The sequence below is a fragment of the Theropithecus gelada genome, chromosome 9 (genome assembly GCF_003255815.1).
Source record: "Theropithecus gelada isolate Dixy chromosome 9, Tgel_1.0, whole genome shotgun sequence".
NCBI lineage: Eukaryota > Metazoa > Chordata > Mammalia > Primates > Cercopithecidae > Theropithecus > Theropithecus gelada.
In genome coordinates, this window is record NC_037677.1 from 11,357,518 (window position 1) to 11,376,363 (window position 18,846).

At 40.6% G+C, this 18,846-nt stretch overlaps 1 protein-coding gene across 2 annotated transcripts in view; it reads right to left on the minus strand.

Annotated features, from left to right (window-relative positions):
* Positions 1-243: 243 nt before the first annotated feature.
* Positions 244-18,846, minus strand: part of USP6NL (USP6 N-terminal like) — a 155,877-nt gene continuing 137,274 nt past the window's right edge. The window contains exon 14 of one of the 2 annotated variants that reach the window (XM_025397674.1): positions 244-3,563. In XM_025397674.1, the coding sequence (XP_025253459.1) occupies positions 2,155-3,563 (1,409 nt within the window). In that variant the 3' untranslated portion in view covers positions 244-2,154. The remainder of the gene's footprint in view (positions 3,564-18,846) is intronic. The other variant, XM_025397675.1, reaches the window with a different exon arrangement.

Genomic DNA, 18,846 nt, shown 5'->3' on the forward strand with positions numbered 1-18,846 from the left:
ATGCTACCTTATTGCTATTAACAATGTCGTACTAAATAAAATAAGGAAAGGTTATGTAGTTTTAAATATAGTCTTACTGGAAATTAGCAAAGCATTAAACATAGAACTGTGACACATACAAGGTAACACAGGTGAATACTAGGCAACAGCTACTCAATTAGAAGAGAATTAGCCTTCAAAGCATCAGGGGGTGCACCATTTTTGTCGTATGAAAAAAATGCACATAAAAGACACAAAACGAAATATACTTATTACTTTTAGCATGTTAAAAAACAATCACATCAAAAAAAGTATACAGATAAAAAATGTCATAAATGACATAAGAAAATAGTGCTTGTGTGTATATATATATTTTTTGCATATATATATATAAATCTACAGTATTTACCACTGTTGATATATATATTTTTGAGCAGCTCAGATACTGCTATTATAAACTAAATTGTACAGCTTGGTTTATTACAAGTCACAGAATCATGGTTTTAAAATGGTAATTAATATCCTCAGCTACATATTTATATACATTTATTTCTCAGCTTCCACCTAATCTGAATCAAGAGCCCAGTTATTTCATCAGAATTTTGTTTGTGTTTCAATGTAGTGTTTAGCTTTAACACACTGCATTTGTTTTGCTATTTAATAACATCATTACCGAGTTGATTAAAATTACATTAGACTCATTATATACATAAAAAATACTGTCACATTCACTAGCTAAACAAATGTTACTTTCATTTTAAAAGACATACTTTTGTACCTTGAAAGCTTAAAGCCCCACCTTGCAACAGGAAGAAACATCAATGTCCAGTTTTCTACTATTCAAATATAAGCAATGTTGAAAACAAGTTCCCCAATTAAACACGAAGTCATACCCTCTTGGAGTACCGATATCTTTGTCAGTGTTTTGGTAATTGTAGTGTAACAGAATATTTTTTAAAGACATCACTAATTTCTTTTTAACCCAGGAACCTGAATTTGTTTCAATGAAAAAAAAAATTTTTCAAAAGCATGAAATCACACTATATTTTTTAAAAATATCAAAATCTTAGACTCCTATGAAAAACTAGGATCATTTTTATAATTTTAACATGGACAATGTAATGGCCTGATGAGGTGCAGCAATATCCGTCGACTATATTCCCTAAAGAGGTCAGAAATGCATTGTGTAAATGGCCACCCTGGGACTTTCATGGGGAGAAGCCACATGAGTCGGGGCAGAAGTGAGAAGTAACCACACTGCTAATCCAGTTAGTTTGGCTGCCCCACATGAGTACTGTGAGCACTGAGGGATCAGTCAGCTGCAACTTCTCCTGCTCTGAGATTCCCAAGAGTCAGACCAGAACAAAGGGCATAAACGCACTAAGACTGATCTCTTAGTAAATGGATATGATAAGCACTGCTGCACCTTTGGCCGTAAACTTATTTTAACTGCCCCGATTTTTAAGCACCATTAAGTGGTTAGCCTTTCTCTCCAATGTCTTTAATTTTCAGATTGAAAGAAAATGGCAACAGCTGAAGGAGAACGATGAGCATTCTGTGAGACTGCAATTAATAAAGTCAGGACAAACTCTTCAGTCAGTTTAGGACCCAGGTTAAAAATATGAGAGGGAAAAAGAAAAACTGGACCAAAAGACAAGGAAAACAAAAATTACATATTATTCCATGGATCTGCATTAAAAGTAGTTTTTTAAAAAATGTTTCTTTAGCTCCGTGTTCAAATGTGTATGAATAGATGCCTGTATCTATTAAAAGACACATACACTACATATAGCGTTAAAAATATCTATTCTACAGTTTTTTCAGTACTTTGTAACATTAGTCAAAATAGAATGAGCCAACAGAGTAAAAATGTTCAGGTTTTGGAGAAAAACATAAACGGAACTGAGTAATAAATTACCATTGTGCGTGCATCCCTAAATGCTATTGCTATGTTTCCGGGTTAAATTCTAACAGGTCAGTGATGATGCAATTTAAATGCTCATCTTAAGCAGCATCTACGTGGGGCTGAAGACATTTCCCTGTATTCTTACTACTCACAGACAGGAGAGATGTGCGAGCTGTTTACAATAGTATAAATACTGCTTTGGCAATTATGAACATAGCAATGTTGGTTTCATGGGGTTTCTCTCGTCTTTAGCAAGTACACATCAAATCTCACAGCAACACTGACTCTTGCATGGAAAGCCCGTCCCGATTCCTGTAGTGGTAGGCTGGAGGCGGGGGCCCTGAATATGGATACCCAGATGGACTGGCATCTTCTGCGGCAGGTGAAGTTTTATACCGCACGGGACTATCTACCGAAACTGCAGGGAGGCCATGATCCTGAAAGGGTGCGTGCTGAAAGGCTGAGTATTTTGGTAAATTGTCACGGCTAGCATCTCGGGTCCATGATTGTCCCTGCGTCTCAGGTCTGTATGTATAAGTAACTTCTGACCATGTTCTGTTATCTGGCAAATAATCCACTGGCGGAATGATCAATTTTCCATTCTTTGGTGACCCTGAATTGCCCGAATATCCCCCGGCACCAACGTCAACAGGGAGGACTTCTATTCGACTAGATGGCAGTACAAGGGGACTTGGGCGGCTGTAAGATTTCTCCGGAGAAGCACTGATGGAAAGAGTAGAACCATGAGGTCTCCTGGAAGGATTCAGTTGAGTCCCAGGGCTAAACTGTGAAGAAGCAAAGCTGCTGTTGGCAGTAGGGAAGTGTTTGGGTGAGTTTCCGTGGTAAATGGGGGGATTGCTGTAGGAGGGGGAATGAGCTAGCCCTCGGGCTTCCCCATCTAGCTGGGACGGATATCGTGCATGACTTGGAGTCTGTACTTTAAAAGTAAACTTGCTGGATACTTTTGACGGACTAGAACTTGGCTCAGCGTGCTTTCTCGGGCTGGGAGGGTAAAGGGCATGCCGTGGGCTCTGGGAGTAAGCCCTTTCCAGTGCCTCCTCCACGGAAGCACCGCTGTCCAGCTCCGGGCCCGGCACGTTGTCGTACTGCGATGCAGTGGAGCCCCGCTTCCCGTCCTCAGCATCCAGGGCCTTCATCTTTGGCCGTGCGTTTGCCACCCGCACCTCGGCAGGGCCTGGGGCGGTGACTGCGAGCGTGGGGTGCGCTGCTCGACCTTTGCTTTCCATGGTGTATTTGGCAGTTCTCTCCGTAGCTGAGACGTCTGATGGTTTATTCCATTTGGGCACAAATTCCTTCCTGATATTTGAAGTGGCGTTGCTATTTTGGTTGGCAGCTGCGTGATTATATTGCCTGGAACTGTCCTGTGGACCCGATGGGAGTTTTCTTTGAAAATCTACCTCATCTTTAAGCTTTTTGCTCTCCTCCTCCACCGATTTCCGTCTTGGCGGCTGTGCTCTCTCGGGCGTCCCGGTCCTGCTCTGGGGGTGCAGCGAGTGCTCGTGCCTCCTGTGGGGTGCCGCGCTCTCCCTCCTGCCACTGACCTGCGGGCTCGGCCGGCCCACGCTCCTCTGTCCGTTGCTCAGGTGATGGACACCCCCAGACTGAAGTTCAGGCGGAAGCTGTCCCAAGGGCTTCTTTGGATATTCATCCTCTTTACCTAAAAAGAAAGAGAAGGGCTAAGTAAGATAATACACGAGGATACACGAGGAAACAGTACCCAATAGAAGCAATCCATTAGTAATAATGTCATGCTTTTCATCTGTGCGCAGATACACGCTGACATACCACACACTTTCTACCACACACACACACTGTTTATACCACAGAAGGTTGGTAGCTGATGAGAGGTGTTTAATTTTAGAGACTGATACTAAAACATACCAACACTCACAATCATATTAGGCCAAATGTATTGTGGGTGGGAATACTTTGTAATTTTATGCATAAGTTTCATACAATTGTATAACACGATTCTTATATTTTGTTGACAAGTTGTTAATGCTTTTTCAAGCCTGCAAAGCTGATACTCTCATTTCTATTCCTAACAGGCAGGTGAGTAGTTCAGTGTCTCAATACTATATTACTTTCACTTTAACCTTCCTCAGCTATGATGGTTTTGAAATCTCAGTTCAACTTCTATCAATGCCAAGCAGGTCTGCAAAATTTAAAACTCAACTGATGACTAACTGTGGTCTCAAAGTTGTCCTCGAATAGATTATTATTATTAAATACTCCCACAGTACAATTTCCTGATCAAAAGAAAAAGTACTCTCTATCTGAAAACTAACATTCTAAAAGAATCCTACTTTAAATGCAAAAAAGAAAAGGAATTTTTTTAAAAAAGTCGTATTGGATACTATCAGTTTTGTATTTTAAATAATTAGCAGAAAATTCACGAGGAATTAAAGGAAGGTGTAATAGATTGGCCATTTAACAAACAGTGTTTAAAAATTATCTTTTATAATATGTGTATCTAATCAACATCATCTTGAAGAAACAACAGACTTCACTTAAAATTCCATGTTTTTCACCTGTTTTTACAAAATAATGTACTGTCATTTAAAAATGCATTTTTGCTCTTTTCAAATATCCAGTCATCCACCCATCTAGAAATATTTACTGAGTAGGCCTGTTGGAGTGTCAGGCACTGTGCTGAGTGGTAGGAATAAGACATGGTCTTTTTTTTTCACGTAGCTTACAGTCTTGATGATGATAATTTTGTCACTTATGCACATTATAATTTTCTTTAGGATATTTCCAAAAAATATTCAGTGATCTTTTTGGCGTGAGAGGAGGGAACAGAGAATTATGAAGAAACAATATCCTTTAAATTAATTAAAATAATTAAGCTATCAGGATCAGAATAATTGAGCTAAAACAACTTTTGTGCTCTTCTGATTCAGTAGTTTTTAAATAAAAAGCAGACTCTTTTTTTTTAAGCCAAATTTCATATGAAACCCCCATATAGAAAAGAAAATATACACAAAGCTGCTGTAGTTAAAGTCGGGGTTGGATAGGACCAGGGCTCCTCCCAATGAAACCTCTTTTCTTCCCTTTTCCTCTTCCCTCTCCTGGGCAGCTCTGAAGGGCCCGAGGGTTCCAGAGACATCGAGTCCTCCCTGTGTTTTCTACAGGGAAAGCAGAGTCTAGGAGAAGCCAAGTGATCTCACAGTGGCAGGAACCCAGTGAAAACCCAGTGTTCTCATTCTCAGTTCACTCTTCTCTTCCCCTGTGCCGTTTTCATGAAGTGCCAGAGAAATTTTTGATGGTTTCAATGGAACTTTACTTTGACAATGTTTATGCAAGCTCCTTATTTTATACATATGAAAGAATAGAAGTGTTAGAATTGGCAATTACAGTTTGTTTCAACTCATTCATCCATTCAGCAAATACATAAAGCAACTACTATGCAGCAGACACTGTTCTGGTTGTCCGCAATACAGGGATGGAATGAGAAAAGTGATGTCCCTGTCCTTCTGGAGCCTATATTCTAGTGATACAAAGTGCCCTGAAGAAAATTAAACTAGGAAAAAGGAATTAAAATGATTGGGAGCTGGACAGGGCAGAGCAGGAGAGTGCCAGCAAGGAGGCGGCCCTCGGAGCATGGGCCTTGAGTTGGCGACAGGCAGGCACACATGGGGCCTTGAAGAATGCGGCGAGGAATTTGGATTTTATTCCAAGTTAACTATAAAATACTAGAGGCTTTTCAGCAGAAGAATTACACGATCTCATGTTTATCTTAGATCACTTTAATGGTGGCTGGGATTTCGATTGTGGCAATACTGAATGATGATGACACTAATGGCTGATACTCACTAGGCACTCACTGTGCGCTGGCCTCTGCTCAGAAAACTGTACCTGTAAGGCCTGTGATAGGCAGAGAGTGCAGGGCTTTCCAATTTTCCCATATTTTAATGGAAAATGGAGGCAGAAACTAACTTGCTCAAAGGCTCACCACTAGCAAGTCACAGGTCCAGAATTCAAACCCTGAGCTGATTCCAGCACCTTTGCTCCTCCTCCGACACTGTACCACCATGGAGGCAGTGAGAAGAAGTTGCTTCCTGGGTAATTGTTCAGGCAGTGTCTGCACACCTGCTCAGTGGCTTAGATGTGAACTGTGAAAGAGCAAGCAGCGCACAGTATAACTCCTGGCCTGAGACAGCCACAGGCAGATCCTATTCTGGAACAGCTGGCAGAACCCGCGTTGTTCTTAAACCTTTTGGTAAGAAATATATTTTATAATATGTGGACCAATTATTTTCATTGACAACCCAAACTTTAAAATGCTTGTAATTCAGAAAAGTTTTCTTTGCTTTATGAACGTATATGTGAAACAAACTTGAAATGCCAGGAATGGAGAAAGCAGACTTTAAATACTAGCAAGTCAAGAATACTCCAAGTAGTTATTCAGCACATCAGGTTAAAAAGCAGCAATAAAAATTAAATTAAAATCTATCCAGAATCCTCCAACAGTTTTTTCCTATCAGCTCTACAAATAGTCATCCATTTACTCCCAAATATATGAATGCCTTCTTCCCTGCAGGCAAATAATCCCAACAAACACAAATTATCAATAAGATATCAAGACATATATAATAGAAAAACTGAATTTGTAAACTGTCCTCTAGTCCCCACTGTCTGACAATTTCCTACGGGCAGAACACAGTAATCTGATTGGCTAATTCAGTGGCTGGCTGATATTCCATCAGATAATATCAGCCAATCATCAAAACATCCTTCTCAGGTTAGTAAGAAGAAATCTGATGACAAACATGACCATTAAAGAAAAGGAAGAGGGTGATGCCCAGAGTGGTGAATGCACGCCTGAAGATGCGCTGTCACGGGGGCAAAACGGTTCACTGCAGAGACTGTCACACTGAGCCCTGGAAGCTTCTCCACCACTCACTGGCTTTTGACAGCCTGCAGAGAGCCACCAACTTTTTAGCTCACATGAAATAATTTAAAATGTCTTTTAAGATTCTCCATAGCAGTATTTAAAAAACAAACAAAACCAAAAAAGGAATAGATTCCCGGCTGGTCTGCTGCCGCTGCTGCGCCTGCATGCGCTCTCCCCTACATCGCGCTGGCAGTGGAAGCACCCAAGCTGCTCTCAGCGCTGCCTGCAGGTGCCCAGATTCTGATTTCCATGTTTCAGTCTGCATGAATTCTCAATTAGTGAAAACTCAATTCACCTGACATGAGGCATTTCGAAGGGCAGCTACCCGTAGCTCTATAACCCCAATCTCAAAACTGGATTGTTTTAAATAAATTTTAGGGACTGCCTTTTTCTGTTAGCAAAAACTCACCTACTTCATTATTTGTGATCATTTGCTTTCATGGTCCTAGCACATTTCAATGTCAATAATGTAATGAAACAAATTACAGCGATTATAATAAAACGCTTTTTATACAACCCCATCAAAAAAAAACAACTGGGCAAAGCAAATGTGGAAGGTAGACACAGGCAGTAACAACCCTATAGGAGAATTTAGAGTTCCAATACTTTGCAGATTTCTGTATGTAGTTTTCCATGTCTTGTGGTAACCAATTTATTCCTGAGAATGGTTAACGTGGGTTTGACTTCCAAAGTTTTTTCCCTAGACACTCAGCTATTGCTATTTATTGATGATAATCAAGTACAATAGCACCCCTTTTAAGTGTGGTAACCCAGAATTGAAGCCATATTCTAGGTTTGAACTAAGATGGCTGATTACTTCCCTTATCCTGAACACTGTAGTGGAAAGTGTATAGCTGTCTGGCAGTCACACTGTACTGCCCTTCCTTTAGAAACAATGTTTCCCAAATGTTGTTAAGTTGTATGTCTCCAAGGCACAGTGGAAACAGCAGGGTCAACAGGAACAAGTGACCTGAATTTGAATCTGCCACAATAAGCTGTGTGAACTTGGGAGTCTCAGAATTCTCATCTATAAATTAAAATGGCAATATCTATTTTATAGATTTGCTATAAGAGTTACTATATAAAGAAAACTCTAGCATATTTCCTGACATATAGAAGATGCTTAGGAACTGGTAGCTACTATTATTCTATACAGTCATGCATCACTTAATGACAGGCATATGTTCTGAGAAATAAGTTGTCAGGCAATTTCATCATCATGTGAACATTAGAGTGTAGCAGGGGAACCCGTCCCCAGTATTTCAATGTAGGTTCTATTTTCCATAAGTGTCAGCTGGCTGAGAAATAAAGAGTACAAAGAGAGGAATTTTACAGCTGGGTCACTGGGGGTGACATCACATATCGGTAGGACGTGATACCCACCTGAGCCTCAAAACCAGCAGGTTTTTATTAAGGATTTCAAAAGAGGAGGGGATGTACAAATAGGGAGTAGGTCACAAAGATCACATGCTTCAAAGGGCAAAAAGCAGAACAAAGATCACATGCTTCTGAGGAAACAGGACAAAGGGCAAAAGGCAGAACTTCTGATAAGGGTCTATGTTCAGTGGTGCACATATTGTCTTGATAAACATCTTAACAGAAAACAGGGTTCAAGAGCAGAGAACTGGTCTGACCAAAAATTTACCAGGATGGAGTTTCCCAATCCTAGTAAGCCTGAGGGTACTGCAGGAGACCAGGGCGTATCTCAGTCCTTATCTCAACCATATAGGACAGACATTCCCAGAGCGGCCATTTATAGACCTCCCCCCAGGAATGAATTCCTCTCTGAGAGTATTAATACTAACATTCCTTGCTAGGAAAAGAATTTAGCGGTATCTTCCCTACTTGCACATCTGTTTATAGGCTTTCTGCAAGAAGAAAAATATGGTTCTTTTTGCCCACCCCACAGGCAGTCAGACCTTATGGTTGTCTTCCCTTGTTCCCTAAAAATCGCTGTTATTCTGTTCTTTTTGAAGGTGCACTGATTTCATATTGTTCAAACACACGTGTTTTACAATCAATTTGTACAGTTAACACAATTATCACAGTGGTCCTGAGGTGACACACATCCTCAGCTTACAAAGATAACAGGATTAAGACACTGAACTAAGACAGGCCTAAGAAATTATAAAAGTATTATTTGGGAACTGATAAATGTCCATGAAATCTTCACAATTTATGTTCCTCTGCTGTGGCTCCAGTCGGTCCCTCCGTTCGAGGTCCCTGACTTCCTGCAACAAGAGTGCATTTATACAAACCTAGATGGCACAGCCTACTGCACACCGAGGCTCTATGATACAGCCTAGTACTCCTCCTCAGCTACAAACACATATAGCATGTTACTGTACTCGATACTGCAGGGTCACTGGAACACAATGGTAGGTATTTATGTATCTGAAGATAGAAACAGGACAGTGAAAATATGGTATTTTCGTCTCATAGGGCCAGCATCCTGTATGTAGTCCACTGTTGACTGAAAGTTCATTATGCACCTCATGAGGGTAGCTGTTTTTAGACAGGTTCAAAGTGCTTTATATTGATTCCTATCTCAGTTTATCTTATTTAGACTCATCATTTCAATCTGGGATCTCCCTGGAATTTTACATTAATTACACCTCCCCATGTGATGCCATCCACAAATCTGAACACCATGCTACCAATGCTTTCATCCAAGTGACTGGTAACAAGTACTGAACACTCAGAGTAAGAACAAAAATGGAGCACCCTAACTTCTCTAAAAGGTAAAGAACTCCCAAAGGAAATGGAGAATGCCCTATATAGAAAATTAAATAAAGAATATGAACAGGAAACTCAAAGAAGAAAAGAGCAGGTAAATGTATCACAAGTAATCAGAAAAATGCAAATTAAAATACTTCTAAATTGGTATATCTCACTACTGTGGGCTTGGAGAAACAAATTCTCCAATTTGACATATTGAATATTTTTGATCTAGGAATTCCACCTCTGAGAATTTATCCTAAGATAATTAAGGGATATGCAAAATGTTTGCTATAAGGATGTTCAAAACTGCATTCTTTTAGAAAACTTACATCCTCAACATAGAGGATTTGTGAAATTCAGTAACAATTATGAGGCCGGGCGCGGGGGCTCAAGCCTGTAATCCCAGCACTTTGGGAGGCCGAGACGGGCGGATCACGAGGTCAGGAGATCGAGACCATCCTGGCTAACACGGTGAAACCCCGTCTCTACTAAAAAATACAAAAAAAAAAAAACTAGCCGGGCGAAGTGGCGGGCGCCTGTGGTCCCAGCTACTCGGGAGGCTGAGGCAGGAGAATGGCGTGAACCCGGGAGGCGGAGCTTGCAGTGAGCTGAGATCCGGCCACCGCACTCCAGCCTGGGCGACAGAGCCAGACTCAGTCTCAAAAAAAAAAAAAAAAAACAATTATGAAACAAAAATATGGTGAAATAAGGTATAGAATATAAACTTGTAGCAGCCTACTGCCATATTAATGTATTTTTAACATTAACTAGTTAAAAAGAAAGTTATAAACAGTATGTGTAGTATAATCTCATGTACTATGAATGACATACAGACATAAATCAATATATATGTCTACAAAAATTACTAAAAAAATAAACACTAGTAGGGGTTAATACAGTTTTTAAATGCTCATAGACTGAATTATTATTTTTCCTTAAGTACTACATATTTTTTCTGCTGAATATTAATCTGAGTAACAGAGAAGTATAAAGTTTAAAAGCACAGAATACTGTTCTACAGGTAGGATGACATTAATCTGCAGTTTCGCTGTATGACTTGTAAGAAATATTTTTAGCTTATCCAAAAAAGTATTTTAAGACTTTGCCAAACACTTTACTTTTACCTATATATACTAGGTTGAGGCATTCTTCCAATTCATTAAATGAGCGATCTTACCAAAAACAAAGTCAGATTAATCAAGTATGGCATTGCTTGATGGAGTCAGATTAGTGATCACCTTCTTTGCTTTCTGAGTGCTCAAAACTCCATTTTTAATTAACCCATTTATTGATTCTTGCCTCAGACAGACATCATGTTTACTTGTCTGTGATTTACATTATTCAACTTTTATCCTCTGTAAAAAGTGGAACTACATGTTTCTTTCTTATCGCTGTCCTTCCAACACTTGCTTGGCTCCACAGCTTTTCCCAGATGACTGTCAATCACAGTTCGCTCAGTCGAATGGTATGTTCCAGGGTCTCTTAGTCACAGCTTGGCCACACTTGGCTTCAAGTTCCTCCTATCAATATTTATTCAAATGTTCTCATTCTAAAACCTCTTTTTTACTGAAAACATGGAAGTGAAACATTACTGGACTAGTGCCTAAATCCCTCGCTCAGAGGAGTGGTCCTATCCTTCCCCTAGTTCTCATTTAAATACAGGAAGTCCCTTGGCTGGTGTTACCAGGACAGGGTAGGGAAGAGAGGTCAAGGACAGCAGCAAGACGGTTTCATAAAATACCAGTGTGGTGCAGGAGACAACAAACTGTAGAGTGGGAGTGGAAGGGAGGAGATGTGGCAAAAAAGCTGAACACCTTTGAGGAAAATGTTGCCATGGCATGGTCTACTCCTATGTTGTGATATTCACAGATTTTCATTCTGGAATCCTTTAGACACATAGGAGGCACATATCAGTAAAGACTGAGCTGGACACATAGTAAAATGTAGAATTACCAATATAAGGCATGTGTTTCCTAGGAGAAATAAGAAACCAACTGAGAAGCAATGGAAAGACTGAGGTGGTAACTTCAGGCACAAAACAAAATGCAAAGGTATGTGCCTTACATACATAGGAGATTTTATTGTTTAATATAAGGAGTAAGAAAAATATTTACCTTATAATTAATTCTACTTTATATTCCAGTCAACACAGAAATGTCCCTGTCTAAGGAAGAGTGCCTAATAGTCTATATATCATACATCTATGCATCATACTAGAATTAAAGGAAAAGTTTAACACGTTCCATTTACTGAATGGGCAAGAGGCCAAAATGCACACTGGGAAAAAAAATCTGTGACTGTTCTGAAACGTCCAAAAAGTAGCATCTTAAAGTTCTTTCATGGTAGTCCCTAACATATTTTCCCTTCCCCAGTAGACTATAATCTTACTTCTTTTGTATTCCTTCCCATAGTATCTAAAATCATAATACAATCACAAGGAAGGTGTTGACAAATGTTCGTTCATTCAAATATTCATGAGTTAGAGTAATGACACACTGTCCATATACACAGGCAGAAACCTGAGGGTTATAAATATCCAAGATCCACATGGCTAAGAAACTAGATGTAGCAGGGTTTGGGGAAAAAAAAATCCAGTACAGACAAAATAACACTGCCTCTAATCAATTCCTAAATGATAACCTCTCTTTAGGAACTACTGTTTAAGAGGAATATGGCAAATACCTCAACTGTATAAAAACATTTAGAGGTTATGGCCTCTTTGCTCTGCCGAGATTTTCAATAAGGATGCAAAGGCAGTAGACAGGGATATAAGAAAGCCTTTCAAATACAGGTGCTGAAAACCCCATTCCTCCACATTTTAAAGACAATAAAGCAAGTGAGGCTGGAGGCCCCGCACAGTGGGTGAAGGGTATTCCCAGGTGCCCAGACCAGACTACGGGGCTGGGGTTTGCTTCACTTTAAACAGTGCCAGCTCACTCCTGCTTTCTAAAGTGATCCATGGCCAGGGAGCAGGCTCAATACTAACAAGTGTAGACCGTGCACGCTCATGATACCTGCACCAATGTCCATCTCCCATGAACATTTGCTAATGCTAACGCTGCAATTATGCCATCTACGCATTTCTCCCACAGCTGCCTAACCTCTGAATAGTGTAATAGTCTCAGAAATTCCACAATGAGCAGTGTATATACAGCTTACATTTCCAGGGAGGCCCTCAGGCCCCTGGGGCAGCACTGCGGAGGCGGTAACGCTGTGCCTCTCATGAGGAGAAGCGAGAAGGGGCACAGACAGCAAAGGAGAGGTGGGGAAGAAGGAAGAGGTGGCGGGGAGGTCACAGAAAGCGAGTAATGGAGAGGACCAGAGAAGCAGCCAGGAGCGCAGAGGGTGTGAGGATGGAGAAGGTGGAGGATGGAGGCAGCCACAGGGAACTTCATGGAAGGCCCACGGGGACTCGCTGGCTTTTCACAACCTCTGTAGGGACAGAGGCGTCAGCTCCACCAGCAATACGGAACCCAAGGACGCCATGCCAGGATCTGACCTCTACCATGATGAAGAGGAAAATCTCCTCGACTTCATTAAAGAGGTGGTTCCTTTCTAGCGATTAATTATTCAACCGCCACTGAACTGAAAACACATCATGTAGACCCTGTAAGAAGGACGAATGCCATCACCAGCAACATTTTTATATGCCAATTAGTATTCTCTACTCTTCTTCACAGAAGTATGTCCAAATAAAGCATCCTACATTTTGGTGTGATCTATTTTCAGAGCTATCTCAGCCTGCTTGAACTACCACCCCTAGCCCCACCACACAAACACTGCTTTACTTGTCGTTGTTTGGTTTAAATATCTCCTTTCACCCCTAAGCAACTAACTGTAACTAAAAGATTCAAGCATAATTGATGTCAAAACAGAAAGCTATATATAGGCAATAAACATTCATATTTATTATCCGTGCTTGCATTCTGGGCTTCTTTTCAATAGATAGAATCATGTTTTTGCTCACTCCACTATAGCCTCGTGCCTAAAATTTTATTTTCCCTTTCTTCTCCCTAAAAACACAGGAATTGGAGGCCAGGCGTGGTGGCTCATGCCTGAAATCCCAGCACTTTGGGAGGCCAAGGCAGGTGGATTACAAGGTCAGGAGATCGAGACCATCCTGGCTAACATGGTGAAACCCCGTCTCTACTAAAAATACAAAAAATCAGCCGGCGTGGTGGCGGGCGCCTGTAGTCCCAGCTACTCGGGAGGCTGAGGCAGGAGAATGGCGTGAACCCGGGAGGCGGAGCTTGTAGTGAGCCGAGATCCCGCCACTGCACTCCAGCCTGGGTGACAGAGCGAGACTCCGTCTCAAAAAAACAAACACACACACACACACACACACAGGAATTGGAATAAAGACTTACTGCCCTACTCCTTAAAGGGTAAGGAGGCACCACAACTCCTAACAGATACAGTAGGGGATACTTTTGTGAAAATACCGCGTTATTGATATTTCTCACTGGTGTTTGCCTAAGTGGTATTTTTATGGCAGTGCTAACAATTAGAATAATCTGCTCCAACAAAAAGGAATGTAACTTGACACATTTTAGAAAAAGGCAAAAATGTTTATTATTTTCTTAAGTAACTTTTTTTTTTTTTTTTAAAGAAGCCAACAAAAGAATATTCTAACAGTCCCTAAAAAGTAAGGGAGAGTCCCTCTCAGGCCCTTCAGGCTTGTCCCTGCTTGATTATTACGCCGGTCTCTGTCACCCCCCAGTGGACACCACACTCAACTACAAGCCTCACTCATCAACAGCCTCCGAGGCGTTAGCAGGTTTTCGCACTCAATAAGAGGCGCATCATTGCAGCAAAGCGCTTTAAGTGCTCGCTTTGTGACCAGCGGTCTACCTCTACGCTTTCAACAGCAGAATTACACATACTCTGACTGTTCTAACAGTTTTTGGGAAGAATCGGTCGGGGGGGTCACTCTCAGGAAAATAATTCTATTATTCTAGGAAAGTTATCCCCTTCCAGATCAAACAGTAAGTCCAATTGTATTTTTAAATATTCTGGACTTCAAATATATTACCTGAAAAATCAAATGACATTATTTCTGTTTAATGTAATATTATCCAAAATATACAATTCAAACACTTGTAGCTTTCAATAACGTGATGAAAAGAAACAGAATTTGCTTTCTAAATTATGGCTGTAATTTTTTTTTTAAGTTCAAAAAATTTTTATAGTTAGGTTCCTAGGCTTGACTTTTTTTTCCCAGCAGATTAAACCTCAAAGGTAAAGGAAAAAGAGCCTATTATGTAAACACACATCTCTCACTATAAACCTGTTTAATGCCACACAAATGCAAGAGGTCTCTGTTAAGTAACTTTAAAAACCTACGCTTTGTTTCCTAGAGTTTCAACTTTTACACACATGTAAAAACGTTTAAGTGTAATATCATTTTACATTATATGAATAAATAACAGTGAAAACCCACTCCAATCCTCAAAAAGTGGGGCAATTTCTAAACTGGCGTCCAATAAAACTGCTTCGCTTCTAAGTGCATGCAGTCAAGCTAGAGAATGGTTTCCTACGCCCAAAAAACTGCCTCATGCTAACCTTTTGTAGACAGTTTATTATCTAAAAAATACATTAGGATTTCATTTATTCAATAGAAGTATCTAATACAGCCACAGCTACAGCCACACAGTGTTATTAGGTGCTGGTGAGGCAGGAGCCGGTCACTGTCCCAGGGAACTTTCTGTCTAACAGAGACACGTCTGACAGAGGCACTGAAAGTGTGAGGACGAAAGCATGTGTAGTGGATAGGCCAGAAAGCATGTGTAGTAGACGGGCCAGGCACAAAACAGGAGAAGGTGATCAACTTCTGTGGATTTGGGGAGGCTGGGGACCCGCTGAGAAGGCTTCAGGCCATGCTTAAACCAAGTCATGACACTCAGCAGAATGGATGAGGACAGAGGCATTTGAGGAATGGTCAGGGGCATTCTTGGAGGAGGAGCGTATCCCAATGCAAAGTGCAAAGTATTCCAATGCAAAGTATTGCAAATTATGCAAAGTATTACAAAAAATGCGAAGTATTCCAATGCAAAGTGAAAGCGCAGGCTTGTTAGAGCGGTGAGCGGCCAGGCGCGGGCCAGGTGGGTGTAATGCACAGCTCTGGAGTTAGCTGACAGAACTCTCATTCCCAACTGTCTGACCTCGGGCAGGTACTTAACCTTGAAGCCCAAGTTTCCTCAACAGTAAGCTACTAATAATAATACTGATGGCAAACTCCCCATGAAAACTATTCAAAATTAAAATAAATGCCACTTAATTACAAATTATTGACCTACTAAAGCAAGAACAAATGAACAGAGGATTTCATCAGGTTCAAAGATCTCTAAAAGTAAAAAGTCAAGATCTTCTGGGTGGAAAGGTGCAGACCATGAGGAGAAGGAAGAATGAGGTGGTGGGCGAACAAGGTCTAAGGAATCCGGACTATGTGACAAAGCCATCTCGAGGGCACCACCCTCGAGATAATGAAGGTGGTGCCGCCCGATGGAACTCACTCGCAGTTCCAGCTCATGATTCAGCTGACTGAGAAAGCACACCCCAAATTTATCTGGGAAAAAAGTCTTAATTCCTGAAAATCTAGAAATAAATGCCAAAGCTTAACAGAATCAAACGTGATTAATACTGTAGTTTTTTGCATTAAGGAATCTGTTTGCATTTAGAATTTTCTGTGTTTCACATATTTCTTTTTTTTTTTTTTTTTTGAGGTGGAGTCTCACTCTGTCGCCCAGGCTGGAGTGCAGTGGCCGGATCTCGGCTCACAGCAAGCTCCGCCTCCCGGATTTACGCCATTCTCCTGCCTCAGCCTCCTGAGTAGCTGGGACTACAGGCGCCCGCCACCTCGCCCGGCTAGTTTTTTGTATTTTTTAGTAGAGACGGGGTTTCACTGCGTTAGCCAGGATGGTCTCGATCTCCTGACCTCGTGATCCGCCCGTCTCGGCCTCCCAAAGTGCTGGGATTACAGGCTTGAGCCACCGCGCCCGGCCGTGTTTCACATATTTCTATTTCAGAGAATCTGGCCAAGTTGGCCTTCTTATGCCAATTTTAAAATATGCAAATGAGTCACTGATTTGAACTTTTGATTATTTAAACTTATAAACAGTATATTGAAACAATTAAGAGACTTAAGGTTCAGCATATTCTTAAGGTTGAATTTATTAGATTTGTATGTTTTTTAGAACTAGGAAACATTTTATTTTTAAATTGAAATTTGATACATTTAAAAGAAACTCGATATATTACATTTATAAAGGGAATTAAAAACGTTTGTAGGGGTTTATAAGTGGAACCAAACATTAACTAAAGTTCCATTAGACGAGAATGTTAAAATTTGCCAGATTTAAAAATACTATACTAACTTCTGTAAACTGAATTAATATAAGGAAGAAAAACGTTTCTTAATTTGTAACTTTAATAAATACTAACTTTTAAAACCTAAATAATCATGTGCATAGAAAATTTGTCCTTGAGTTAAGGATTTTTAAAAAAAAACTTGCATCAACAAATGCCTCCTGCAAAGGGCTGCTGGAAAAAAATAAGTTAATATGTGAATACAAAGCATTTAGCAAAAAGTCTATCATAGAAGACTCAAAGTTTGCTGTTATCATTACTATTAGGTGACTCAAAAGTGGCCGGGGAGGTGGGATGTGAAGTGTAGAAGCCGCAGACAGGAGAGAAAGTGTGTCACACTAAGGAGTGTGGATGTTCTCCCGTAAGCACTGAAGTACCCCAAAGGCTCTGGCCATTTACCAAGACTAAAATGGCTCTGTTAACTATTCTGAGAAAAATCTTCTTTGATTCTTCTATCTAGGTCATAAACTATAAATCTGGCTAAACTGGCAGACATAGTGGATTAAAACAGGCTTTCTAACCAGAATGACTTCTGTTAATCGACGAAAGTGCTGCCAAATGGCTTCATCTGAATAGAAGACAGCATGGGGGAAAACCAGTAAACAGAAAAACAGTAAGCATTTATTCCGCCTTTTCAGTAGTAACTACATTTTAAGGTAACCAAAGAGTTACATTTAAGGTAACCCTCTTGATAAGGGAGGAAAAGCTCTTTGTTACAGAAGAAAGTCTGCCAAAAAAAAAAAAAAAAGTAAAAGAGGCTGGGCGTGATGGCTCACGCCTGTAGCCCCAGCACTTGGGGATCACCTGAGGTCAGGAGTTTGAGACCAGCCTGACCAACATGGAGAAACCCCATCTCTACTTAAAAAAAAATACAAAATTAGCCACACCTGGTGGCACATGCCTGTAATCCCAGCTATTTGGGAGGCTGAGGCAGAAGAATTGCTTGAACCCGAGAGGCAGAGGGTGCAGTGAGCCGAGATCGCGCCACCGCACTCCAGCCTGGGCAACGAGAGCAAAACTCTGTCTCAAAAAAAAAAAAAAGTGAAAGAAATCACTGAATTTGAAAATCACTATTTTGCAACTTCTGAAGAAATTTGATATAGGTAAGGATTATCAATGGAAGCTAAAAAGCATGAGGGAGAGTGTTAAAGGGAAACTGGACATCTCCATACAGTGTCAAGACATCATCCACAGATTACCTGCTAACTGAAAAGATTTATCTTTAGTTAAAAAAAACTTTTATTTTAAATCAAAAAGATATGATTATCATCACCAAACTCAGCATCTCCAATATTAAGAAAACAGTAGTCACTGTGGGACTCCTGTCTAATCTAAATCTTATTAAACTGCTACATCTAGCTTCTAGCTTGCTGAAACTACACAGAACACCAGGAAAGAAAAACCAGACAACTCCTGAGTGTGGGACATTCCACAGAAGAGCGGGACTACGCTCTTCAGCAGGGCAGTGTCATTCACAGGAAAACAAAAGGGGGGGGTGAAGAGGGGGGAAGAGGAAAGCAGGAGTACTGCTCCCTGACAAGTGACTTAAGCCCGTAAGACAAATACAAAATGTAGCCCTGACTAAGTGCTGGTGAGAAAAACAGCTTAAAAGGCAGCCTAAGGGACAACTGGAAATATTCCCACATGGAGCCGGCATGAGATCATGCTGAGGAGTCACACTGTAGTCACACTGTTACACTTGTTAGTGGAGCAATGGCATTGTGGTTGGCTGGGGGAAGGTCCTTGTTTCTCGGCTACAGAGACAAGTATTTGAGGTGAAGTATCCTGATGTCCTTATTTTCACTTTAAAATTGTTCAGTAAGCTGGGCAATGCGTACCTGGAAGGAGGTCATTATACATTTCCTTACTTCCGAATATGTTCAAAAAGCTTCACAATAAAAAAGTTTAAAAAAATGTTTCAACAGCAACTACAAAACACACAGAGATAAAATAAAGG